Source organism: Bufo gargarizans, chromosome 5 (genome assembly GCF_014858855.1).
Source record: "Bufo gargarizans isolate SCDJY-AF-19 chromosome 5, ASM1485885v1, whole genome shotgun sequence".
Lineage (NCBI taxonomy): Eukaryota > Metazoa > Chordata > Amphibia > Anura > Bufonidae > Bufo > Bufo gargarizans.
Window position 1 is genome coordinate 452,260,247 of NC_058084.1, and position 27,871 is coordinate 452,288,117.

The window sequence follows — 27,871 nt, forward strand, 5'->3', positions numbered from 1 at the left end:
TCGGGCAGAGATGGGTTCCTCTGAGAGTTGGTCCGAGGTTTGCCGTGCCAGCAGTCACTTCGTTATTACCTGTGTACCCGGAGCACGTGCGGTGCAGTGACACGGCCCTTCTCCTCAGCTGTATGGATGCTGTGGGGGTTGTCTAGCTGCCTGGAAGCCCATTTCAAACATGGCGTCCTCCGCTCTTCGGCTCCTCCTATGGAGGTGTGTGTCTCGTGTCCCCGTGCAGCAGGCGCTGTGTCCTGTGCTCTCCACATGTCCTGAAGTCGCCCATAGAGAGGATGAGCTGCAGGCTGGAGGTGCACTGAGGAGGTCTCTGACAACCAGCTGCCCCCAGACTTATGGTATCGGTGTCAGGACCCTGATCTGACCACCAGAGGTCAAAGGTACGGGGGGACTGCAACATGTGGCAGCAGGGCTGAGTTGCCAGACATGCTGGGAGTCGTAGTTCTGTCATGGCTTGGGTCTGAAAATTTTGGGGGGCATGAGAAGGGTGTAAAATGGTTGCCATGGGCACAGGCAGGCTGTGGCTGTCGGGGTATGCTGCGAGTTGTAGTTCCTCAACTGCTGGAGAGCTGCCATTTGTGGGAAAAATGCTATAACGCAGTAATCAGCACCCTACCAAACTTTATCTGTTCTAAAACTACAACTCCCAGAATCCTCCTTTCACTTCTGTGGGAGTTACAAGAACAGCCGAGTAAGCGTGCATGCTGGGAGTTGTAGTTTCCCAGCAGCTGGAGTCCTGAAGGTCGCTGATCCCTGCTACAATGTATTCTGTAGCTGTGATCTCGGCTCACACCGAGGGGGAGACTTGTCTGTAGTAGAATATATACATGTACGCTCCTCAACATTGCAGCACGTAAGGTAACGCAAATCCAGGAAGCAGCAGGTGTCGCTCAGATCTGCGGATGATGACATTTTCAAGCACCTAGCTCCAATCTGTGGTATTGGGGGGGCGTAAAAGCCAGATTGGAAGCAACGTTTTTTTAGGCACATGAAATCTCAAAAATCGGATCCAGTCGTGTGGGATGGTTGTGAGATGCCTCCTGTTCGTCAACTTGTCAGTTATCACCGTCTGTCGCAAACTGAGAGGGCAGAATCCTTGAAGATCGCTCTGCGCCTAGGCCGTGATGTCGGCACAGCACAACGCAGCGTTTCCTGGTGGTTGGGAGAACGACGACAAACTGGAATGACAGCAAGAAGTTCACAGAGAAGAACTTAATGCACGTAATGATTGTCTATCTGATTAGAAGAATGACGCGTATTGATCCATACTGTCGGATGTCACATCCCACGCCTTGGGCGGCAAACAGTGTCTACGCAAACTGTGAGAAGGCATCTGCACCACATTGGGCTACGAGCCGGAGGACCAGCTACAGGTGATCCACTGACCTAACCCCACCGCTCTCAAAGGCAAGGCGGCAATGGAGGCTGGCATTGAGGTCTGTCCTCTTCAGCGATGTGTTCCCCTTTTGTCTCAAATGCAGTGATAAGCGGGGATTGGTCTGGAGACCACGTGGGCAACGCCATGATGCGGTCTTCACAAGGGAACATCACACCGGTCCTACCCCTGGGATCTTGGTGTTTGGCGTAATGTACAGTAGCCGGGCCCCTCTAGTCTTCATTTCAGGAACACTAACAGCTCGGTGTTATATTGATTTGGTCATGGAACCAGTGGAGCGGCCATTTCTCCAAAATGTCCTAGGAGCTGTTTTTCAACAGGACAACGCCAGGCCACATGTCCAGTGGCGTAGCTAGAAATGACTGGGCCCCACAGCAATTTTTGAATGGGGCTCCATCCCACAGTTATTTTTTTAGCAACCCCTTTCATGCCGCCCCCATTCCTGTGGCTGGTAAAGATCACTCTCTCAGACCAGGCCCGGCAGCTGTTCCATCCGTTTTATACACTGTCACTGTATCTCATTTTATTGTGTAATACTGTTGAGGGGGCCCTGACCAAATCTTTTAGTCCTCCTCCTGGATGGGCCCCTTTTTGGTCAGGGCCCCAAAGCAGCGGCTTCCCCTGCATTTCCTATAGCTACGCCCCTGCACATGTTGCTCGTCCCACTGTGAGCAGCCTGCGTGGCCTACAGTGCTACCATGGCTTGCTGTGTCTCCAGACTTGTCTCCCATCGAGCACATCTGGGACGTCATTGGTCCGCAATTGCAAAGGGAGCTGAAAGCAGCGGATCTTGATGATTTCTATGCCCAAGTGCGTTCAGAGTGGCAGAACGTTCCTCAGACAGCCATTAAAGCGGTTGTCTCACTTCGGCAAATTGCATTTATCATGTAGAGAAAGTGACTATAAGCCACTTACTAATGTATTGTGATTGTCCATATTGCCTCCTTTGCTGGCTGGATTCGTTTTTTCCATCACATTATACACTGCTCGTTTCCATGGTTACGACCACCCTGCAATCCATCAGTGGTGGTCGTGCTTGGACACTATAGGAAAATTGTTGCTTTTTCCTATAGTGTGCAAACACGACTACCACTGATGGATTGCAGGGTGGTCGTAACCATGGAAACGAGCAGTGTATAATGTGATGGAAAAAACTAATCCAGCCAGCAAAGGAGACAATATGGACAATCACAATACATTAGTAAGTGGCTTGTAGTAACTTTCTTTACATGATGAATGTCGCTTGCTGAAGTGAGACAACCGCTTTTAATATAGCATGCCAAGGCATAGAAGTGCATGCATTTCTGTACGTGGCTCTTATACTCGATGCTGAATAAATCCATTTTTTTACATTTGCATATCATTAGCATGTCTCCATCCTGTGATTTTCCAGAATTTCACAACTTTTCCTTCTTGGCGTTGCAATTTCAACATTGAGGAGTGTATTTAGGAGTTAAAGGGTTTGCCCCATTACCAGATCTCGGCCCCTCCGCTCAGGATAGCGGACAGACCCCCTGCTGATCATGAGGACGGGGTCTGTGTTCCCTCAGGCACGCGTGAGAAACCGTCGCTCCATTCAGCTCGACGGGACTGCTGGAGAGAGTCGAGGACCAGCTCGCGGCTATGTCATGGAGCTGAGGGCAGCCGCAGTCACGCATACACGTCTGCTGCTCCATTCAACTGATGGCTCACGGGCCCCCGTTCTTATGGTCGGTGGGGACCCCAGGGGTCGCATCATGTGGATAAGGGAATAATCTCTTGTAATGAGACAAGGAGTATCTATAGCCACAGAATAGGTGGGACGTAATCTCTGGGACCCCCCAGCGATCCTGAGAACGGAGGGTCCCCTCTGTGAATGGAGCCACGTGCACGCTCCTGATTCGTTGAGACAGGTCGCTCAGGATCCCTCCGTTCGCGGGATTGCTGGGGGTCCTAGTGCTCAGATGCCCAGAGATCCGACGTTCCGCTCCTTGCCTGTCTATAAGGGGTAAATGCTTCTGGAGGGATAATCCCTTCTGATCCAAGAAGTTCACATGAGAGAGGTGCGCCTGTACTGGATCCACAACTTGTTCCAGATATCCGGGGGTGGTCTACACGCAGCATCTTCTTTGGTGTGGCCCCTGGGCAGCGGTTAGTCATGAGCTGCCTGGGAACCCACACAGGACCTATCTCTCTGCATGTTCATGACCACGTCCGTGCTATTGATTTGTGGGTTCTCTGATGTTTGCTGGCCCCGAGCTATAAAGATTGCACTCCTGCCAGAAGATATTGCACAACTCTGCAGGTAACTAGTTAATGAGGGTCATTTTTACACTTGTCAACTATTAACAGAAATGTATTTAGTTTTGAATTAATTCCTGTCACATATCTGTTTCTAGAAAAGCTGGATGACGGCCAAATGTGCAACCTTTAAACCTGTGTCACGGTCATGTAACTTGACTTTTGAAGGGGTTGTCCTATGACAGCAGCTTATCCCCCTATCCACAGGATACGGGATGTGTCTGATCGGCAGAGGTCTGACCCCTGGGGCCCCCACCGATCACTAGAACGGGGACCTGCCTTCCCCCTCTGAACGGAGTGGCACGCATGCACATATGCCGCTCCAGTCAACTCTATAGGACTAGTACTTGGCCATCTCAGCGGCTGGAGCAGTGGTCATGCATGCATGTCCGCCGCTCCTTTCTGCCCAGCAGTCAGATCCCTGCTGATCAGACACTTATCCCCTGTCCTGTGTATAGGGTATACATTTCTGTAATTGGACAACCCCTTTAAGAGTGTGTGTTTTTTTTTTTTTTTTTTTTTTTTTTAGGTTTCAAGGTATTGATGTCTGTTTGGGATTGGCCATCAATATCAGATCATTGGGGGTCCGACTCGCTGCAACCCCGCCCGTTTGAATAGGTTCGCACCAGCGCTGTGGACTCTACACAGCCGTAGCGGCGGTGCAGGATGTTGCAGCTTTGTGCAATCGGACCACCGACAATCACTTGAGATCTATGATGAGACATGCCCTTTAATAGAGTTTGTACTGAGCTGCACTGACTGGTGATTGTGGCGGGAGGTTGCTCTGGACGGGGTTGGATAGTGGGTTATTAAATATTTTAACCCTTTCTCTTTGTAGGAAAAAATGAAGGAACAGGATGAAGCGGCGCTTGCATCCACCAACATCACGCCGGTGCAGCAGATAATTGCTTCCTCCGCAGGCGCTCTGCTTACATCACTCTTGGGTAAGCTTACAGTCCATGCGCTCTCTACTGGATCTAATTCACCTGCGTCGTCTCTAAGTGGCATCTCAGTGTTTGGATTTCCAGCCGCACACAGAATGCGACTTAGGGCTCCATGCCCTCGGCCATGCCGTATTTCATTCCCCAGAATCTGGATACCTTATGTAGGCACTCCACTTTCTTCTCACTCCCATCAATAGAAAGGACTATTCCCGCCTGCAGTACGGACCAGAATGGGACACGTTCTGTAATAATCTGCCAAAAATAGGAGTGTATGGCCCCATAGCGATGAACGGGTCAGTGTGCTGCCCGCAAAAAGATGTGGATAGCGCACGGACGAAAAATATGCCTGTGTGCATGAAGCCTAAGGATGTCTTTACTCGTGGTGGAAAAATCTGCCAGGGAATACGAAGGATAACCCTGGGTTCACACCTGAGCGTTTCTGAGACGTGCGTATTTGTCGCGCGTTTTTATGCGCGTTTTTTTGCAATAGTAAACGCGCGTTTGTGTGATTACCTGCAGTGTTGTCCAATGAGTCTATGGCCAAAACGCGCAACAAACGCCCCAAAAAAACCTCAAGAACTTGTTTATGCGTCGGGCGTTTTACAGCGCGTTCAAACGCGCTGTAAAACGCTCAAGTGTGAACCAGGGCCATAGGGAAGCATTGGTTTTCACGTGTTGAGCGTTTTACAGCGCGTTTGAACGCGCTGTAAAACGCTCAGGTGTGAACTTAGGGTAAAGGATTCCCCCATGTGATCCTATGGGGTTGAAAAGCGTCAGGGTCCCGCAGCGTAAATAATGATGAGTTGCGGCTTTCCGAAGCTGAATGCCTCCATTTATTTCAGTGGGCCCTGTGATCAGCACAGAAATACGCTCCGAAATTCACAAATACCTGCACCTGAATCCACACCATTGTGAAAATCCACTCCTGCGTATTCTCTGGCCGCTTTTTTCGCCCTAAGAATCAAAAGCAAGCCCTGTCAGTCGTCAGTGTTGGTGCCTCTTCCTAGGCCAGTGATATTGCATTCATTGGTCACATGACCAAGGCACAGCTCAGTCCCATTCAAATGAATGGGGCTGTGCTGAAATACCAAGCACAGCCACTATCCAATGGACAGCGCTGTGCTTCGGTCTCCTCAAACAGCTGGTCAGTGGGGGTGCTGGGAGTTTGACCCCTGCCGATCAGATACTGATGACCTGTCCAGCTTCCAGAAGACCTCTTTTAAAGATATGAACAGGTCTTTATATAGATGGAAAATATTTGGGAACGTGTAGTGTATGTGATATTTAGAGCAAGGAATTTACCAGAAGGACGATGAGATTTATTTTCAGTCTCTTATAAAAGTTGATTGATTTCAGGAATAATATTGAAAAAAATGAATCCGTATATTGTTCATGTCAGTGTCCGTCCTGACGGTCTCTTTTCAGGACTCTTGTGACTGTTTTTGTTGTCATCAATATCAGATGGATGGCAACTGCCAACAGAGACCCCTCAGGTCTGTCCCTGTCCGTCACATACAGCAGGGATATATGTGTGTCTTACACACGTATGTGCTTTTGCCTCTTCATACGTGGACAACTTCAAATATAGGTCTTGGTGTCTCCATACAGAACTTCCTTCCCCTTCGTGAGCCTATACTGATTCTATGTCAGAAGTGTGGACTCTTTTTATATCTGGCGCAAGTTATTTTACGCTGCATTATGTTTGCCAGTGCCGCTCCTCTAGTGACCGTATTGTATGTCTTGTCTTTTTCTAGTAACACCTCTGGATGTTATCAAGATTCGACTTCAAGCTCAAAGCAAACCTTTCACTAAAGGTAATGTTTCCACCTAGTAAGGACCTTTAGGCCAGACACACATGAGCGAGTTGAACTTGCAGCTCCCGTTCTGACCCCCGCTCCTCACAGGATCACACAGCATTATACTGACTTATAATGATGTGTAATCTATCTACAGCATTATGTCGGTGTAATTCTGTAGATTCCAGAACTCTCAGGGTCACCCAGCGCTCTGAGGGACCGCATGGGTTCAGTGAAACCTGAGAATATTTCTGAATCGGACATGTTATATTAGGGAAGGTTGTCCCTAAGTGAATGACCTTTGGTGTTCACCTGTATAATACAGCAGGCACCCGGCCTCAATGACGGGGAATGGCGATCACGCCGAGACTGGTCAATAAACCCCTCAGATGCTGCATTCAACAGAGATTGCGGCATCTATGAGGTTAGAGCCCCTGCAGTGAAATTGTGGGCCTCGGATGGGTTACCATCACTGCTTTAAGGTTCCCATGGCTGACTTGGTAATGTTCCTGCTAAGCTGTGCACGAGGCAGATCAAAAAACACTAAATCTTAAACGTTTAAATCGCAGTGCTTTTCCAATTTTACATGCAAAAAATATAAACAATAATTAATGTATATATCCGGCATCTCCACGTCCGAAAATTGGGTTCCTGAACTGAAAAAAACAAACAATAAAAACACGCAGTTCACCATTTTTTTTGGTCTCCTTTCACCCCCCCCCCCCCAAAAAAAGTTTAATAAGTGATCAAAAAGTTACGTACCCCAAAAATGGTACTAATAAAAACTACAGTTTGTCCCGCATAAAAAAAACAAGCTTTGATGCAGCTCTGTAGAGCAAAAAGAAGTCTGGTTTATAAGTAACTAGCAGAAGGACCTTCGCTCGGGTATATTTCATCTATTTCATTTAATGTTTGTGTGTGTCGTTAAAAGATATCAACAGTGTCGTCGCCCCCCCCCCCCCCCCCCACAGTGCCCCGCCACCTTAAAATCGGGCCTCCACAGCAGCCCATCCACCTAACTTTGACCTTCACAGCAGCCCGCCCCTTTAACAGTGAGTTTCACAGCACCCCACTCCCTTGACAGTGACCTCCTCAGGGGCCGCCGCCTTAGCAGTGACCTCTACAGCACCCATCCCCTTAACACTGACCTCCATAGGTGACCGTCCCCTTATCTGTGACCTCCACAGTACCCTGCTCCCTAAACAGTGACCTCCACAGACAAACTCATTTTTATATTATAAGACATAAAACAAAATAAGAACAATACAAGTTTGGTATTTAGCCGGAAACATGAGGTTAATTAGGGGGATTTTTTTTTTTTTTTTGCGTGGTATCGTATATTGCAATAGTTATTCTTGGTATCAAAATTTTGGCATTGTGACAACCCTACTCTTGATGATGTTTTAATTAAGAATATCTCTGTACTTTGCTCCTGCATTCAGTTCTTCTCAACCCTGACCAGTCTCCCTGTGAGGCTGGGCCTCTGACAAATACCGCACAGCTGCCACCACCGTGCTTCGCTGTAGGGATGGTATTGGGCAGAGTTGGTTTCCTCCAAACATGATGCTTAGAAATGAGGACAAAAAGTTCAATCTTGTTTCTCACAGTCTGAGTCTGTTAGGTGCTTTTCATATGTCTTATTACTAAGGAGAGGCTTCTTTCTGGCCACTCTACCATACAGCCCGGATTGGTGGAGGCTGCAGTGATGGTTGACCTTCTGCACACAGCCAGAATGACCATTTGGGTTATTGGTCACCTATCTTACAAAGGCCCTACTCCCCCGACTACTTAGTTTGGTGAGGCGGCCAGCTCTAGGAAGAGTCCTGGTTGTTCCAAACTTCTTCTTCCATTTAAGAATTATGGAGGCCACTGTGCTCTTGGGAACTTTCAGGGTAGCAGAAATATTTTTGTTCCCTTCACCACACATAGCCTAGAGGGCGTTCCAACCTGGGAACCCCAAGCTATGATGGTTTTATAACCTAATAGGGTAAATGAACAGCCCCTTTTAAGTGTTGTCTTTCTGGAATATACAAGCCAGCACTGCATTTATACAACTGAAGCCAGTGGCCTGTCGCTAATAGATGGGGAAGTTACGTCCTTGTGGGTAAATGTTGGAGTTCCAGATGGACTTCTAGTGCTACATGAACCGGTTTTGGATGTCTTGTGTAATGACTAGGGATGAGCGAATCGACTTCGGATGAAACATAAAACTTTGTTTCAATACTGTACTAGAATGTATTTTACTTTGCGAAGTCTCGCGAGATAATAACTTCAGAAATTGATTTATACTGTAAAAAAACATTTCCTGAACTCGGGTTCAATTCCAAGTGGTACGCTCGCTCCGTACAGTATTGAAATGCGGATGTTTCATCCGAAGTCGTTTTGCTCATCCCTAGTAATAACCTTGTCTCTTATTGTCCTCCATTAGGGAAGTGCTTTGTCTATTGCAATGGCCTCATGGATCACCTGTGTGTGTGTCTGAATGGAAACAGCAGAGCGTGGTATAAAGTGCCCGGCCGATTCACAGGAACCACGGTGAGATCACAGATTTGACAATTCTGTTACCAGAACAAGAGGAAAACAGAAGACCTCTTTACCCGCCCTGTCACCCCACGTTCTCTTTTATTCAGAAAGGAAAGATGTTGTTGGGGCGACTGTTACTGATGACCTATCCTCAGTATATAGGTCATCAATATCAGATCAGTGGGGGTCCGACACTCTGCACCTCCAGCTATCAGCTGTTTTGGGGCAGCTCCACCACTGGAGGTAGACATACAGCTCCATACACTGTGCAGTGGCCATGCTGGAGTACTGCAGCTCAGCTCCCACTCAAGTGTATTCAAACATATTTTGTATGATATGGACACATTATCACAAGGGTGCAAGATGCTGATGTAACATGCATCCACGTTTCTTTTTATTTTTTTGTTTTCGTATTTATTTTTGTGCTGGTTTGTCTCGCCATCTCTGTCTCTATGGCTTCGTGCACACATCTGTGCCCGTGCATTACGGTCCGCAATGCAAGGGCACCGACCATGTGCCTACTGTCTGCAGGCATGGACCCATTCACTTCAATGCGGTCTGCAATCTGCATCCCACTGCCCATACTGCAAAAAAGTAGTGCATGCACAGAAAACCCACGCAAGCACTCCGTAGTTCTTCCGTGGAGTTTCCGATCCATGCCTCTGTCCCACACCGCACCGTATGTTCCAGATTGTGATCCCATTCAAGTGAATGGGTCTGCATCTGTGATACGGTGTGCAGGCCACAATATGGGCACGGACCTGCTACGGTCGTGTGCATGAGGCCCATCTCTGTCTCTCAGTGTTTCTCTCTCTGTCACCCTTTCTTCCATCCCAGCCCTCACTGATACTTTCAGTTACAGTTTGTTTGTTTCATAGCAGGTTAAAACACGGGTATGTAAAGTCATATATGGATCGGCCAATGGCTGTTTTGCGTATACTGACGCTTCCTCAGACGACTGTCTGTGTATGTGATACGTCCATTGGCCGATCCACTTGTGACTTTACCTACCAGTATTTTAACCTGTGAAGCTGATATAAACTGTCACTGGAAGTACCAGTGAGTGCCAGGATATCCTCTCTTTATGGACTATGTTAAAGAGGTTCTCCGGGCTTCTTCATATTTTTGACCTATCCTCAGGATAGGTCATCAATATCAGATCAGCGGAGGGTCCGACACCCAGCACCCACGCTGTTGAGCGTGCCATCTCCCTTCTCTCTTCCTGTCCCTGTCTTCTTTGCTGTCCCATAGACATACAGCAGCAGAATGAAGAGAGAAGGGAGGCGGTACACTGTGCGCGCCATCTCCTCAGGGAGCTGGTGTCGTACCCCTGCCAATCTGATATTAATGGCCTATCCTGAGGATAGGTCATTAATATTAAAAAGCCCGGAGAACCCCTTTAATGCTTCTGACTTTTGCAGTGGTCTGTATCCTGAGCCTTGCTGGGTTCACAGTCTGAACGGATCCGTTTGGCTCCGCACGGCCAGGCGGACACGAAAACGCTGCAAGCAGCGTTCGGGTGTCCGCCTGCTGAGCGGAACGGAGGCCAAACTCTGCCATACTGATGCATTCTGAGCGGATCCGCATCCACTCAGAATGCATTGGGGCTGTATGGATCCGTTCGCGGCCGCTTGTGAGAGCCTTCAAACGGAACTCGCAAGCGGAACCCCGAACGCAAGTGTGAAAGTAGCCTTAGATTCAGTTTGTCTTTCTGCGAGATATTGGGAGAGTTTAGCGTTCTAAGTGGAAGGTTACAACGTTCTTCTTATCTAATGGACCAGGCTTGGGTGGGACCAATGTCACAAGTGGTGTATCAGCCCCTCGATCACAGCTCTGTGTGCGCTGAAAGTTTTTCATGGTCCAGTTTTACATCAATGTGTGCACCCATTTTCTGGCTGTTTTGATATCCGTTCTAAGGGTCCATTCACACATCCGCAGAATGGGTCCGCATCCGTTCCGAAAATTGCGGAACGTGTGCGGACCCATTCATTCTCTATGGCGCAGGAATGGATGCGGACAGCACACAGTGTGCTGTCCACATCCGCATTTCCTGGAGCGCCCCCCCCCGATCTTACCGGTCCTGCGGCTCCAGAAAAAAAATAGAACATGTCCTATTCTTGTCCGCAATTGCGGACAAGAATAGGCTGTTCTATGGGGGTGCCGGCCAGGTGTATTGCGGATCCACAATACATTCCGGCTGTGTGACTGGACCCTTAATAGCTGTTCAAAACAGACATTAAAAACTGATTTTAAGTTCATAGTTTTAAAAAAAAAAAATCTAAATCCCAACCCCTGCAGTGCTCTTCATATATACAGTATAATATCCCCATAGTGCCCCCAGTATGCATAATGACTCCTACAGTGCTCCCACTATGCATAATGGGTCCCATAGTGCCCCCAGTATAGATAATGACCCCCTTTGTGCCCCCAGTATTATGAAATGCCCCCTAACCCACGATAGTGCAGAGAAAAAAAATATATTCACTTGCTCCTCACTGGATGCTGCAGGACCTTTGCTGTCGGTGTGATCATCATGCCGGGAGTGCAGATTCTGCTGCATCCAGTGAGTCGCAACGGCCATTGTTTGGTGATCATGTTTCTTTTACCTACAGAAATATGAGCATTTTTCTGTTCAAGTGCGGCCATCTTGGAAGTCCATTGTGTGCCGCTGGTATCTGGCGTACCGTGGATCCGGTACTGCGCTGTAGCTACACGGGAACCATGGCACAGATGTGAACAGAGCCTGAGCACAAGGAACATAATGACCAGACATTCTGGTTTACTAATATATGGACAATTTTAGCTTTTTTGTGGCAGTCCTCTAGGCTAGGGTGACATGGGGTCCCAGTAGACTCCAGACGGACCTTCCCTATACAGAAAAGACTGTGGAGAAATTGCGACAATCGCAAAAATTCTGTCCAGGTTGTATTCCTTGTGATTTCCCCATGGCTTTTCTCCCTATAGGGAAACTTTGTGGTTGCGGCGATGCGATGCTGCTCATGGACCTCTAGACTGAGACAACGTTTTTTATTACGGTTTACTTTAGTTTCCATAATTTTGTATTTATTTCATTTTTTTTAGGATGCATTCCTCCAAATTGTCAGAAATGAAGGGATCCGATCTCTTTGGAGCGGGCTCCCGCCAACATTGTAAGTGCCATGATTTATGGGCTCAGTGCGGGAGATTTATCAAAACTGGTGCAAAGGGAAATTTGGCTTAGTTGCCCCCAGCCGCCAATCTGATGCCACCTTTCATTTCACATAGCGCTGTTGGAAAATAAAAGGATGGATCTGATTGGTGGCTAGAGCAACTAAGCCACGTTTTCCTTTGCACCAGTTTTGATAAATCTTCCCCAATATTCTCTGGTATTGAGTGGAATTCCCATTTTCCAAGGCTTTTGTAAAGGTTTGAAACCACTTTTTCTGAGCTAAATATTGGCACAGACCATTATAGGCTTGTTAAAAATAAAACAAAATCTGGCAGCAATGTAATAGTGAATATAGGAAAATCAAAGCAGTAAAAACGCCATTGGTAAGGCTCTGTTCACACCATGTCTGAGCGGTTGGTCTGTCGGGAGGACTGTTCAATGTTTACCTCCTACCTATGCCACTGTCTAGACAAATGGTGGAGTAGGTTTCTTCCATGTTAAAAAAACAAACAGTATTTGTGCAGTTTTTTTTTTTTTTTTTTTTTTTTTTTTTTTTTTTTTTTTTCTTGTCGGATGCCCCTCGAAAGGCGTTATTGACTATGCTCTTCTATACAGCTGAGGTATACCAGCCCATTGAAAGCAGAAAGGACACTCTTTTGGCCTGTCCAAGGTGAATGGAACCCTTAAGGGTTTATCCAACCCCTATAATGCCCCTCAAAATGCACCGGGCACTTCATATAGGTTATACTTACCCCGCTCCTTGGCACCTGCACCGCTCCTGATGCCTGCACGGCCGCCGCTGCATCTCTTTGTCGTGGGGGGCTACAGCCAATAACAGGCTGCGATGGGGATGAGTCTCCATCCCCTACCCATGATGCCTGGGAGTCTCGTTCCCGTTGCGGCCTGCTATTGGCCGACCAACCCCTAGCACCTCCCCCCGTCGGCAAATGTTTTGATCCGCGTGGCGGGCGGGTGTCGGGGGCGAGGTAAATATAAACTGTATGAGGGATCCGGGCATTTTGGGGGGCATTATAGGAGTTGGATAACCCCTTTAAATACGTTTTGGAGTATACCCAGGAGCTTTTGTCCAGCATACATACCAAATCTAAGGCTCAAATGTGTGAACAGAGTCTTAAAGGGGTTGTCTCATGTAGACATTTATGGCACATGGATAAGATATGCCGTCAGTGTCCGATAGGTGTGGGTCCTGCCTCTGACACCTCATCCTACCTCAAGAACAGTCATGAATGGAGAGCAAGCCGTGTGTGTGCAGCTTTCTCCATTAACGGGGTTGTTCCATGAAAAATATTCTACAGTTTTGAAACCAGCACCTGGATCTGAATGCTTTTGTAATGACATGTAATTTAAAACTTTAGTACTGCCGCTGAGTTATTCAATAAATTATAACTGAATAGCGCCACCTGCTGTTGTTGTGTGTGTTTGTGTTTTTTTTTTTTTCTTTGTCCTGCTCATTGAGATGGCCGCACAGGCTAAGTTTCATCCTTCAGCTGCCCCCTGAGCTGTGATGGGGAGCGCATGGACACGCCTCCTGAGCTGTGATGGGGAGAGCATGGACACGCCTCCTGAGCTGTGATGGGGAGAGCATGGACACGCCTCCTGAGCTGCAGCAGAAAACGCACTCCCCTTGATATAAATCTAGCAGAGTAATGAATGGGGAGATCTCTGGATCCATGCCAGGTACAGGGCTGGTTCTAGCTTTGTTAGAAAGAGATCGTCATGGACTATATGATGTCTGATTTTTAGTTTTTTACAGTATTCATGGGATAACCCCTTTAATTGCTGTGGGACGTCTGAAATGTCCAGATGGGGCAACCCTTTTAAAACAATTTTTTGGGCTTAAATTAGTTTTGTTGGCCCAGCCCCAGTATGCAGGACAGAGCTGCTATGGCATAGTATGGTAGTATACAGTATAGTCGCTGTGTCTGTTCGTTGCTATCATGGTGGTGTGTGTACATATCGCCTTATTATAACTTGTGTCCACAGAGTAATGGCTATTCCAGCTACCGCCATCTACTTCACCTGTTACGACCGTCTACGGGACATATTGATCCATCGTTTGAACAGCGTGGAGAGTGCCTGCCTCATTGCTGGAGCCGCAGCCAGACGTGAGTCCTTCCTCACATACCTTTAGAGAGGACCCGTCCCCTTTCCTGAGGACCCGTCCCCTTTCCTGAGGACCCGTCCCCTTTCCTGAGGACCCGTCCCCTTTCCTGAGGACCCGTCCCCTTTCCTGAGGACCCGTCCCCTTTCCTGAGGACCCGTCCCCTTTCCTGAGGACCCGTCCCCTTTCCTGAGGACCCGTCCCCTTTCCTGAGGACCCGTCCCCTTTCCTGAGGACCCGTCCCCTTTCCTGAGGACCCGTCCCCTTTCCTGAGGACCCGTCCCCTTTCCTGAGGACCCGTCCCTTTCCTGAGGACCCGACCCCTTTCCTGAGGACCCGTCCCCTTTCCTGAGGACCCGTCCCCTTTCCTGACGCCTTTGTTTTAGTAAACACTTATAATAAGTCTTAGCATTTTTCTTAGGACTCTGTTGTGTCGTCTCTCTGTTATTCCTCCTGGAAATAGATGACTAAACTGACAACTGGGTGTTTAAAAGATTATCCTGCCTATGGCAGAAATCCTCCTTTTACAGAAGTCTGATGCCAGTAGACGGGGTGTGCACGTCCCCTTTAAAATCCTCAATAACAGCTTGGTGGATGCTGCAGTGAGATGACAGACCTTTGTTTCATTCATGTTCTTCAGTGGGATCGGCTACCCTGATCAGCCCGCTGGAGTTGATCAGGACGAAGATGCAGTCCCGACCGCTGTCGTACAAGGAGCTGACGTTCTGTATTCGGAGCGCTGTGGTCAAGGAAGGCTGGCTGTCCCTGTGGAAAGGATGGGGCCCCACTGTCCTGAGAGATGTCCCCTTTTCTGGTACGGTAATTTCTAGAAAAAGAGACATTACATATGGTTGTTACGTTACTTATTTTGTACCGATCCCGAGTTAAAGCCTGTAATTTTTTCTCCAGAGCAGTATTCACAATTCTGCTGCGTTCAGAGCTGAACTCTTTAGCATTCTCTGTTTCGTTATCAATGTCTGCGCAGAATTTCCTCTATTATTTACAATCTGGAAAGTGTAGTCTTTTCATCTGGCAGTTTATAATAATGTGAAAAATTAAGTGACCCACTTCTTTATAGTAGCCCAGCAAGGTGTTAGGTAAGCATTTGATGACAAACAAACATGTTGACCGCTTCCATTGATGACCTGTTGTGAATGCAGCTCTGGAGTATAATACAGGATGTAACTCAGGATCAGTACAGGATAAGTAATGTAATGTATGTACACAGTGATTCCACCAGCAGAATAGTGAGTACAGCTCTGGAGTATAATACAGGATGTAACTTAGGATCAGTACAGAAAAGGTAATGTAATGTATTTACACAGTGACTGCACCAGCAGAATAGTGAGTGCAGCTCTGGAGTATAATACAGGATGTAACTTAGGATCAGTACAGGATAAGTAATGTAATGTATGTACACAGTGACTGTACCAGCAGAATAGTGAGTGCAGCTCTGGAGTATAATACAGGATGTAACTCAGGATCAGTACAGGATAAGTAATGTAATGTATGTACAGCTATAAGTTGCTTAAAGGGGTCATGCTGGAAATAGGATAGGTCACCAAAATCAGGTGGGGGTCCGACTCCCGGGACCTCCTCTGATTAGCTGTTCAGCGGGCCAGTAACATCGCCATACATCAGTCACATGGCCTAGGTGCAGCTCATCCCCCATTGAAGTTGATGGAGCTCAGCTACAATATCAAGCGCAGCCGCTATACAATGTACAGCGCTGTGCTTGGAGAGCGGCTGGGTGTCCCCAGAAATCCGGGGAGGGTGGTGTCTCCCACTGCTGGGGTGCTGGGACTCAGACCCCCCAACAATGTGATGATGATGACACTGTGGAACACTTATGGCCCCCGGCACCCTGTTCTAACGTGTTTAGTGGGTTTTGTGGTGCGCTTGTGATATATGACAAACCTGTTGCTAGATCTGTCCAGTTTGGTTGTTCGTTTATTCAGTTTACTAAGTGCTAAGGGGTTTTCTGGTAACGCCCTTCTGTTCTTTATATTGCAGCAATGTATTGGTATAATTATGAGCTTGGAAGAAAATGGCTTTGCCAGAGATATAACAAAGCAGAAGCAACCCTTTCAATATGTTTTGCATCAGGAGCCTTGTCTGGATCAGTAAGCTCTATCTATCTAATCATGTAACCATACTGCTATAGCCTTGTTATTCATTGCACCTATGCACAGGTAGACACATTCTGAAAGCAGAGTAATGGCCATAATGGGTTCTATCGCAGCTCCCACATGACTTGGGTAGACCAAACAAAGCTAGAACCAGCCCTGTACCGCACATGGGTCCAGAGGTCTCTACATTCATTGCTGCTAGATTATCTTCAGCCTGACAGCTCAGGGGTCGTGTCCTTTCTGCTCCAGCTCTCTCCCTGTAACTGCGCCAGCTTCTAACACAGGGATCAGCAACCTCCGGCACTTCAGATGTTGTGAAACTACAACTCCCAGCATGCATACTTGCTCTGCTCTTCTAAGATTTCTCATAGGAATGAATGGAGCATGCTGGGAACTGTAGTTTCACAACAGCTTGAGTCCTGGAGGTCGCTGATCCCTGTTCTAACAGAACATATGGCTGGTGGCAATCGAAGAATTAAACTGAGCACGTTCGACCAGCTCAGTGAGATAGAAAAAAAGGAAAAGAGCAAACAGCAGGTGGCGCTGTACAGATACATTTTATTGAATAGCTCACTGGCTATAGGTCCAATCGCACAAACCTAAGCTTCAGTGCCTGTATTGTGGACTGCAAACAGCGGGTCTGCAATACTCCGTGCTGCAGATGCGGACCATTGACTTGAATAGGTCCGCGATCTGCAAGATGTGTCAAAAGATAGGACATCTCTTATCTTTTGCGGAGTGGAAGCCTCATAAGCGCTTCCATGGGCTTTTGGGTCCGTGCCTCCGCACCACAAAATATAGGACCTGTCCTATCTTTTGATGTATCTTGCAGATCGCGGACCCAAGTCATTGGGGGAGATATATCAAGACTGGCACATCGCACAATCATGCGCCAGTCTTGATCTCTCTGCACTGGCAGAAGCCTCTTAGGCCTCGTTCACATCACCGTTCAGCCTTTCCGTTCTCCTGCTCCGTTTAGGGGCAGGAGAACGGAAAGGACGGATGAGCACATAACTGACACCAAACTGAGTCAAACGGAGCCTAAGGACCCCATAGACTATAATGGGGTCCGTTATGTTTCCGCTCGGAAGATGATTTTTAAGTGGAGACAAAAGTTGTGCATGCAGGACTTTTGTCTCCGCTTAAGCTTAAAAATCATCTTCTGAGCGGAAACATAACGGACCCCATTATAGTCTATGGGGTCCTCAAGCTCCGTTTGACTCAGTTTGGTGTCAGTTATGTGCTTATCCGTCCTTTCCGTTCTCCTGCCCCTAAACGGAGCAGGAGAACGGAAAGGCTGAACGGTGATGTGAATGTAGCCTTAACAAATCGGGCGCATCTCTGCCCTGCGGTGGAAACTGAAGTCTATGCCAGCTATAACTTCTGCCACTTTCTGGTGAAAGTTCTATTAAATGTGGTTGGGGCAGTGTGAAGCCCCGCCAAACTCCATTAGGCCCCTCCCCTTCTCATCACTTTGGAAAAGTGGCGAGGAGCCAAAAAATTTGCAAAATATGGCACGTGTATGACTTAATAAATGTCCCTCAATATTTGCGGTACGCAGCACGGGCACAGAGCCCTTACATGCGCCTGAATGAGCCCTTATTTTTTAATTACATGCAATTACAAAAGTATTTATATCCAGGTGCTGATTTAAAAAAATTTTAGAATGTTTCAGAACACAACCCCTTTAAGGTCTGTTGCATTGCACTGAATCTCACCTTTTATCATCCTGTAGTTTTTAAAGGGGTATTCCGGTTATATTGTTATCCCCTACCGACAGGATAGGGGATAACTATTTGATTGGTTGGGGTCCTACTGGTGGGACCGCCACTGATCACAAGAATGTACCCTGTGGAGCCCCCGAAAATCAACAGTGCAGCCAGTCATGCAGGCACCCAGCCACTCCATTAATTTCTACTGAAGTTCCGGAGATAGGCGGTCACACGGTTCCCGTAAACGGCATGGGTCCTAGTGGTAGGACCTCCCACGGATCCAATAGTTGTCCCCTATCCACACTTACTATAACTGGAATATCCCTTTAAGGTCCAACTGTGACCTTTGCAGTCACCACTAGGGGGAGCTGAGTATCTTACTGCATACGTATGCACTATGCTCATGGTAAAGCTGCTATCTTTCTCTGTAGAGGTGACTGCTGGCTGCCAGGATTTTATGTATTTCTACATGGAGAAAAATGTATACATTTGTACCTGTTTATTTTTTAAAGTGTAAATAGTGTAACACTTACTGCAAGAATTAAAAGGCCATTAGTCTCATTCACTTCAAAAGGGCCTTTATCAGTGAAGGGAGCACAGAGTTTTTAAAGGGGTCTCAAGAAGACAACTCTTGTTCACATGGACTATAAGGAGGCTTTCCCAACTCGGATCCTCTTTCATGCCCATATATATTTCAAGGACGGCCATTTGAATGGCCACAATATAATGCATGTTTTCCCCTGCAGCAAGCCAGGCTAGCCATGGCTTCACCCAGCTAAATTAACAATTTGCTGGGAGAGGGGTGCCAGGAGCGGGACTGTGGGTGATCGGCCATTTACCCCTTGTACAAGCAGTGTGACTGGCGGCGATCATCCGATAACCCCTGGTTCCCCAGGAGCATGATGGGGGCGATCATCGGATAACCCCTGGTGCCAGGAGTGGGAGTGAGCAGCTGATAACCCCTGGTGCCAGAGGCAGGACTGGGGGCGATCAGCCAATAACACCTGGTGCCAGAAACGGGACTGAAGGCGATCAGCCGATGACCCCTGGTGCCAGGAGCGGGACTGGGGGCGGTCAGCCGATGACCCCTGGTGCCAGGAGCGAGACTGGGGGCGGTCAGCCGATGACCCCTGGTGCCAGGAGGGAGACTGGGGGCGGTCAGCCGATGACCCCTGGTGCCAGGAGCGAGACTGGGGGCGGTCAGCCGATGACCCCTGGTGCCAGGAGCGAGACTGGGGGCGGTCAGCCGATGACCCCTGGTGCCAGGAGCGGGACTGGGGGCGGTCAGCCGATGACCCCTGGTGCCAGGAGCGAGACTGGGGGCGGTCAGCCGATGACTCCTGGTGCCAGGAGCGAGACTGGGGGCGGTCAGCCGATGACCCCTGGTGCCAGGAGCGAGACTGGGGGGCGGTCAGCCGATGACCCCTGGTGCCAGGAGTGGGAGTGAGCCAATAACACCTGGTGCCAGGAGCGAGACTGGGGGCGGTCAGCCGATGACCCCTGGTGACAGGAGCGAGACTGGGGGCGGTCAGCCGATGACCCCTGGTGACAGGATGCGAGACTGGGGGCGGTCAGCCGATGACCCCTGGTGCCAGGAGCGGGACTGGGGGCGGTCAGCCGATGACCCCTGGTGCCAGGAGCGAGACTGGGGGCGGTCAGCCGATGACCCCTGGTGACAGGATGCGAGACTGGGGGCGGTCAGCCGATGACCCCTGGTGCCAGGAGCGGGACTGGGGGGCGGTCAGCCGATGACCCCTGGTGCCAGGAGCGGGACTGGGGGGCGGTCAGCCGATGACCCCTGGTGCCAGGAGCGGGACTGGGGGCGGTCAGCCGATGACCCCCTGGTGCCAGGAGCGGGACTGGGGGCGGTCAGCCGATGACCCCTGGTGACAGGATGCGAGACTGGGGCGGTCAGCCGATGACCCCCTGGTGCCAGGAGCGGGACTGGGGGGCGGTCAGCCGATGACCCCTGGTGCCAGGAGCGGGACTGGGGGGCGGTCAGCCGATGACCCCTGGTGCCAGGAGCGGGACTGGGGGCGGTCAGCCGATGACCCCTGGTGACAGGATGCGAGACTGGGGCAGTCAGCCGATGACCCTAGCGATGCATTATGAAATACATGGTCTCTAGTCTAATTTTTCATTCTTGCAGTCAGTGGACGCTCCAGCTCATGGATCCCCCAGATTTACCATCATTTACCATTTAATACGTCTTCCATGAGCAATTCCGAATGATGGGATTTTACTTTGTATTTTACAGTTTGCTGCTGTAGTCACTTTACCATTTGATGTGGTGAAAACCAGGAGACAGATTGAAACTGGAGAACTGGAGGCGTCACGCCGTAAGTGTGGGACATGACACTGATCCCCCAATAACATACACAGAACGTCCGTCTCATTTCTAGTATCTGCTTAATGCACTGGCGCAGCCTGACGTAACTTTTTTTTTTTTATGTTTCCTTTAGATTTACAGAAAAAATCTACATCGACTTGGAAGATAATGCGTATTATAATATCCGAGAATGGCTTTAGGGGTCTTTTTGCAGGTGAGTGTATTGCAGTTTTCATTGGGTCGTTCCTGATCCTGATGTGTTCCTGTGTACACAGCATCACAGATTTGAAGAAAATGAAAAACATCTGGCCATTCACACGGTGGCCACGAGGTGGCGCCGCTGTCCTATAACAGTGCTATTGAGGCTTTGGCTCTGTTCATAATGGTCATACAGCAGATCTCCACTGCGCCTGACACCCTCGATCTAATTATCATGGGGTTTCATTGTGGTTTCTGTAGCCGCATGCCACGCTATTCTTGTCATCAGATCTGTGCACGGATGCAAAACTTTCTAATTTTGACTTAACTTTGATGTTCATTTTAACTAATTCCAGTGTGAACACCTCCCTGCATACAATATGGCGCGGTATACATTTTTAAAGGGGTTTTGTAATAATGCTGTTGGTACAGTACTGTACACTGGTGGTAAAACGAGCTTTTAGTATAACAAGGGACCACCATGACTACATGGCCCACGTAAATCTGGATCCAACCCTCAGGACATGGTGTATGCCCCAAAGACGTGCAAAATATTGGTGTAAATGTACAGTAGCCTTGAGCTGGAATGAGAAAGTGTCTGATTTGCCTAGTTCACTCCAGCTGTTGTGAAACTACAACTCCCAGTGCAGGGGCGGTCCGAGGGCCCGGCCGGGATGGGGGCCCGCCGCAGAATAACATAATGTTATGCCCAGCACCCCGATTCCGAATGTTATGCTAGCCTGGTAATGGCAGCGGGGCCCGGTGCAGTCACTGTATTCTATTACACCGGGCCCCGCTCACTGTAATACTAATATTCCTATGTGAACAAATTGAAATCCTCTGCGATCCTCTTCCTCTGAGCTCTCTGTACTCACAAACTCAGTAGCAGGCCGGGCGGCAGCGCAACTCACTGACGTCACGCGCCTGCTTCATTCATAAAGTGGGAGGAGCAGGCGCGTGACGTCAGTGAGTTGCGCTGCCGCCCGGCCTGCTACTGAGTTTGTGAGTACAGAGAGCTCAGAGGGAGAGGATCGCAGAGGATTTCAAGTTGTTCACATATGAATATTAGTATTACAGTGAGCGGGGCCCGGTGTAATAGAATACAGTGACTGCACCGGGCCCCGCTGCCATTACAACACCAGATGCCGGCCCCCAGACCCTGTATTGGGGATCATTCACTCACAGGGACACTGTTATGGGGGGGATCTGTGGATGACACTTATATAGCATAAGGTGCTATATGTCACCCACATTCCCCCCCCCCCATAACAGTGGCATCCACAGAGCCCCCCATAACAGTGGCATCCACAGAGCCCCCCATAACAGTGGCATCCACAGAGCCCCCCATAACAGTGGCATCCACAGAGCCCCCCATAACAGTGGCATCCACAGAGCCCCCATAACACGTTTTGGTTCAAAATATTTTTTAATTTGGCTATTCCCCACCCTTCTTGTAATTGTTCCGCTACTTATGGGCTGCGCGGGAATGAGTTGTCACTTCGGTGGGCAATCCTGTCCTGCAGCGCGTGATCCCGCAAGACCTGCCGCTGTAGGTCACGGGTCTCGCGGGGTCACGCGCCGCAGGATGGGATTGCGCACTGAAGTGACTGAACTCATGCCCATGTAGCCCACAAGTAGCGGATCAGTGGAACAAGTACAAGGTGGGTGGGGGGATGATCTGTGGGGTTCCCCAGACGGCTAGGCGCTTCACAGTAGTTATTAATCCCTTTCAGCAGTCCCCCATTCACTGAAGGGGAGACTGCTGAAAGGGATTAATAACTACTGTGGAGGGCCTCCCCCCTTTCACAGTAGTTATGCCCAGATATGTGCCCCCTTTCACAGTAGTTATGCCCAGATATGTGCCCCCTTTCACAGTAGTTATGCCCAGATATGTGCCCCCTTCACAGTAGTTATGCCCACACTGCTTCTAACAGAGGCTCACTAATGGACGCTGAGATTAGATCACCCCATACGAGAGCATTGAATCAATGCTTTCCTATGGGGAAAAATTTGACCCTGGAGGTCATCATGCAGGGTGTGAGGACGTCCAGCGTCAGATACCGGACCAAAGTTCTGTTTTACTCCAGGAAGCCCTCAGGTGGCCACTAGAGGCTGACTTATTGCTGGAACGTAAACAATGCAGTTTCTCTATAACATTGCAGCTCGATTTGCAAAAGGGACACTGTACCCCGACCACTGCAATGAGCTGAAGTGGTCTGGGTGCCTTTTGTGTCACTTTAACTTTGAAATCTTATTAAAGATTGTGTAGGGTGTGGCTGGAGGCGGGGCATGGAGGCGGGACAAGGGTGGGGCTTGCAGCAAAACATGCGTGGGGCCTGTAAGGGGGCCCTTGATTTATTTTGCCCGGTGGCCCTGAGTGTTCTCAGTCCGCCCCTGTCCCAGTGAGCTTCATCCATCAAGTATATATGCTGGGAGTCTCACTGTAGCTGGAATGCCGAAGGTTGCTGATTCCTGTCCTAGGGAGTGGTGCTAACTATATGATGCCACTTTGATACATTTGGTGTACACTTTATTCAGCACTCTAGATAAACTTAGGACACGACTTAAAGGCTATGGACACCTTTAACCTGGAAACCATGATTCTGCTTGCAGGCTGCCATCTTTATTCCTTCATTAATTCTCAGACCCCCTGATATTCAGCTTGGAACCTGCTTCTAGCTTTAGACTTCTCATATCCGTGGACCTGTCCCTCCTAATACATTCTGGATGTGAAGTCTGTGTGTCTAGGATGCTGCTGTCTTCACTAGCTCTCATGTCTCGGTGCAGCTTGATTACTAGACTTATTTTTTTATTTTTTTTTCCTTCTCCAGCCCATAAGGGATCTTCTCTCATTTGCACTGACAGTCAGTGATACTGAGGAAGGTATGATTTTCCTCCGCCAAGGGAGTTGTTTTTGGTGCTCTACCTTTTCTCTACACTGATACACTGCCTATGTGATTCCCTCCCTAGAAATTGCCTTGCGTGTGCCCTCCTCCATTTTATACACCCTGTGTGAGCTGCTCCCCTTGGATGCTTTTCTCCCTCTCCACAATCTGCTGCATATAACATCCTCCCCCTCCCTGCTGCTATCTCTTACACTGAGAGGGTGGTCAGGAGCAGAGCTCTGATTTATGTCCGATTCAGCGGCTAGGTGAAGGACTTGCATTGACTATGCAGTAGCAAAATGTCGGGAAATTTTAAATGAGGACGATTTAGAAATTTGCTTAATTTTGCATTTAGCGGGAAAAAAAAAAAAAAACTGTGAAAGGCGTCCATGGCCTTTTATAAAGTACATTTTCCAGTCCGCTGTATTGTACAGTATATGTGGTGTCTGATATTCACTTTCACCTTTTTTCCTTTCTGCAGGTCTGAGTCCTCGCCTAATCAAGATCGCCCCCGCCTGTGCCATAATGATCAGCACCTACGAATTTGGAAAATCTTTTTTCCGCAAGTTAAATAATGAGCAGCAGTTGAAGACTTTGTGATTGAGTTTCTGTCCCTTACTGTCATGTTTTATTGCTGTAAATGAATGCGGCTGATTGGTAGGCGGCAGGCATGAGCGCATGGCAATGATGTGATGTGCAGGACTGTGCGCCTAAGAGGGAGAGATGCAGGGAATGTGCAGAAATGCCTGTGATACTATTTTTGTTGGTGGCGAGTGATCAGCAATCCCCAGCAGCACCTTTACAGTATTTTGCATTGGTGTATGGACATCTAGAGTAGTCACTCTCTAACTGTGGGGTTTGTTGCCAGGCAACATCTGAATGTTGAAGGAAATATTCATTGCGGATTGTGGACAGCTCTACCCTATGAAATGTGTGATTGTGTCCTATAGTTTAGCTTAACATAGAGCATATTTAAAGGAGCACCCGGACAAAACGGATACACTGTGTCATGCCTAGTGCAGGGGCGGAGCATGACACAAGGTTTCAGAGAACATCAAAGAGAATCCCTTTATGCTCCACCCCCTGTACTATACATAGCACGGTTCAGCTTTACCTTCAGTGTTCCTTTAAAGAGGTTGTGCCAAGTTTTTAAGTTATCCCCGATCTACAGAATAGACAGGGATGACCAACCTGAGGCTCTCCAGCCGTTGCAAAACTACAACTCCCAGCATGCCCAGACTGCCTACAGCAGGGCATGGTGGGAGTTGTAGTTTTACAACAGCTGGAAAGGGCTCTGGTTGACCATCCCTGGAATAGGGCATAACTAACTGATCAGTGGGGGGTTAGACCGTTGGGACTGAACTGAACCGATCCCGAGATCTGGGATTCCCATTCCCCCGATCTGATGGGGTGGCAGGTCGAGCGAACGTCCTGCCGCTCCATGCATTCTCCTCTTCCTGGGACTGTCTGTCTGAGATAGCCGCGTACAGCGCTCAGCTATTTTCGGTGGTCCCATAAAGAATAAATGGATCGGCAGAGCGCATGCTCGACCTGCCGCCCCATCAGATCAGGTGGAATTGGATCCCCGTTCTCAGGATCGGTTGGGTCCCAGCGGTAAGACCCCCACGATCAGTTAGTTGTCCCCTATCTTGCAGATAGGGGATGACTTTAAAACTTGGCACAACCCCTTTAAGTTATTTAAAGCATTATTTATCTCTGGTGTATTTTGGTAGATATCCCGTTACTAAAGATTACTCGTGTAACTTAGGCCTTAATATATACTATTCCCATTTTTATTTTTTTATTTTTTTACTTTAGGTTTTTGTTTTTTGCCTTTTAGACTGAAAAAAACCCACTAAAAAAGAAAAATCTAATCCATGTCAGAAATTTAAATTGTTAAATTTTGTACAGATACGTTTAAAGCCGATTTTATTATTGTTTTCTAATTACCGGTAAATGGAGATACACTGAAGATTACTCGTGTAACTTAGGCCTTAATATATATTGTTTGCTTTTTTCATAATTTTTTATTTTTTTTACTTTAGATTTTTTTTTTGCCTTTTAGACTGAAAAAAAATACTAAAAAAGAAAAATCTAAGCCATATCAGAAATAAAATTGTTCTATTTTGTACAGATATGTTTAAAGCTGATTTTATTATTTTCTAATTACCACTAAATGAAGAGATTTTTGCGTGAGCAGACATGTGGGAAAGGCGTTTTATTTTTAGTGGCCCTGTCATCGTATCTGCAATCACATCAGGGCTCTTTATAAAGAAGCTATTTAGGTCGCTGACAAAACCCATATTCATGAACGTGCAGCCCATAAATATAAATGCTGGAATTAACAGCATCATCATTGCGCTGTATTGTTAAGTACGTGCCAACGGTATTATAATGGTCGTTAGTATTATATGATAAAGGGGTTGTCCGAGCTGCAGATATTTGACATAGCCTCAGGATAGGTCATCCATAACAAAATGGTGGGATACCAAAACCCGACACCCCTACCGTCAGCTGTTTCAGGCATAAAGCTCTGCCAGAACTGAGCTACAGGACAACTACACAGTGGATGGAGCCTTCCGCCCGCTGTATTGTTTCTGGAGCTGCCTGAAACTGCTGATCGGTTGAGGTGCTGGGTGTTGGACCCCCACCCATCCTAAGGAGTAGCTCCAGCACTACAGTAACCAGCTCGGTCTACTATCCTGAGAATAGGACACAGTCTAAAAATCCTGGAAAACCCCATTACATTACTCCATCTGTTGGTTGACTTACATCATTATCCACGCTCCTTGTCGAAAGAGGTACAAAAACACATAATTCTGGTGCATGGTATGTATACCAGTTTTTTTAGTGTCAATTAAGCCAGAATTATAGTGCATTTAGCTTAGTAAATCTACACCAATTTTCAGGCTGTCTGTGGCCACCACTAGAGGGAGCTTAGGAGCACACTGCATACTGTCATTTCTATGCCTTATGTTCCATCAAATGAAAAGGGTTATTCCCATCTCAGACATTCACGGCTGAGATCTTTTGCAGCGACCACGATGGCCATAGTTACAGAAACAGCCGAGCCGCACCTTCCATAACTCTGGCCATCACATAAGACGCGTCTTCCGATCTCAGCCATGACTTTTTTTTCTGGGACATATTATTAAAAAACAAACAAACCATAACAAACCGCCCTATTTACTAACATACATAGTATATAAGGCCGAAAAAAGACATCCATCCATCCATCCATCCAGTTCAGACTGTTATCCTGCAAGTTGATCCAGAGGAAGGCAAAGAAAAATTCCTTCCCGACTCCAATCAGGCAATCAGAATAACTCCCTGGATCAACGACCCCTCTCTAGTAGCTATAACCTGTAATATTATTACACTCCAGAAATACATCCAGGCCCCTCTTGAATTCCTTTATTGTACTCACCATCACCACCTCTTCAGGCAGAGAGCTCCATAGTCTCACTGCTCTTACTGTAAAGAATCCTCTTCTATGTTTGTGTACAAACCTTCTTTCCTCCAGGTGCAGAGGATGTCCCCCCGTCACAGTCACAGTCCTGGGGATAAATAGATGATGGGAGAGATCTCTGTACTGACCCCTGATATATTTATACATAGTAATTAGATCTCCCCTCAGTCGTCTTTTTTTTCTAAAATGAATAACCCTAATTTTGATAATCTTTCAGGGTCCTGTAGTTGCCCCATTTCAGTTATTGCTTTAGTTGCCCTCCTCTGGACCCTCTCCAGCTCTGCTATGTCTGCCTTGTTCACAGGAGCCCAGAACTGTACACAGTACTCCATGTGTGGTCTGACTAATGATTTGTAAAGTGGTAGGACTATGTTCTCATCACGGGCATCTATGCCCCTTTTGATGCAACCCATTATCTTATTCCCCTAGGCAGCAGCTGCCTGACACTGTTTTTTTACAGCTTAATTTGCTGTTCACTAAAATTCCTAGGTCCTTTTCCATGTCGGTGTTACCCAGTGTTTTACCATTTAGTATGTACGGGTGACTTGCATTGTTCCTTCCTATCTGCATAACCTTACATTTGTCAGTGTTAAATCTCATCTCCACTTATCTGCTCAAGCCTCCAGTCTATCCATATTCCTCATCTGAATTCTATGCCCCAAACAGGCTGCGTCCTGCACAGTGTTGGGGCTATGATTTCTTGTCTGTGTGGTCACGTGGCATAATCCTGTGGCATAGTTTGCGGTTTAGAAAAAAAATAAAAATCTCAGAAACCCCTTTAAATGGCTGTAAAATTATTTTGTCAGAATAGCTTTTCACATTGTGTGCGGATGATGGGGCCTCATAAGGCGCCTGAACGTTTTATGCTTGGAAATCCTCATTGTGCCTTCTAAAATGTCTAATTGAATGGTAAAAGCAATGGAATGCAAGTGCC

The 27,871-nt window shown here is 47.8% G+C and overlaps 1 protein-coding gene across 2 annotated transcripts; it reads left to right on the top strand.

Annotated features, from left to right (window-relative positions):
- On the top strand, positions 1-26,722 carry SLC25A40 (solute carrier family 25 member 40). 2 transcript variants are annotated; one of them, XM_044294389.1, is made up of 11 exons: positions 1-386; positions 4,521-4,626; positions 6,381-6,440; positions 8,851-8,957; positions 12,027-12,094; positions 14,098-14,219; positions 14,856-15,029; positions 16,229-16,338; positions 20,314-20,395; positions 20,519-20,599; positions 23,950-26,722. In XM_044294389.1, the coding sequence occupies exons 2-11, from the start codon at positions 4,527-4,529 to the stop codon at positions 24,066-24,068; spliced, it is 1,023 nt and encodes a 340-aa protein (XP_044150324.1). In that variant the 5' UTR covers positions 1-386; positions 4,521-4,526; the 3' UTR covers positions 24,069-26,722. The 2 variants fall into 2 exon arrangements, with proteins under 2 accessions (XP_044150324.1, XP_044150325.1); XM_044294390.1 differs by lacking the exon at positions 1-386 and adding an exon at positions 3,472-3,686.
- The last annotated feature ends 1,149 nt before the right edge of the window (positions 26,723-27,871 follow it).

What these genes read in the sequence shown, in the direction of transcription:
- SLC25A40 (XM_044294389.1), top strand. Translation starts at nt 4,527, where the DNA reads ATGAAGGAACAGGATGAAGCGGCGCTTGCATCCACCAACATCACGCCG. An exon ending in CAGGAGCCTTGTCTGGATCA is followed by an intron (nt 16,339 to 20,313) that starts GTAAGCTCTATC and finishes TGTATTTTACAG; the next exon opens with TTTGCTGCTGTAGTCACTTT. An exon ending in CTTTAGGGGTCTTTTTGCAG is followed by an intron (nt 20,600 to 23,949) that starts GTGAGTGTATTG and finishes TCCTTTCTGCAG; the next exon opens with GTCTGAGTCCTCGCCTAATC.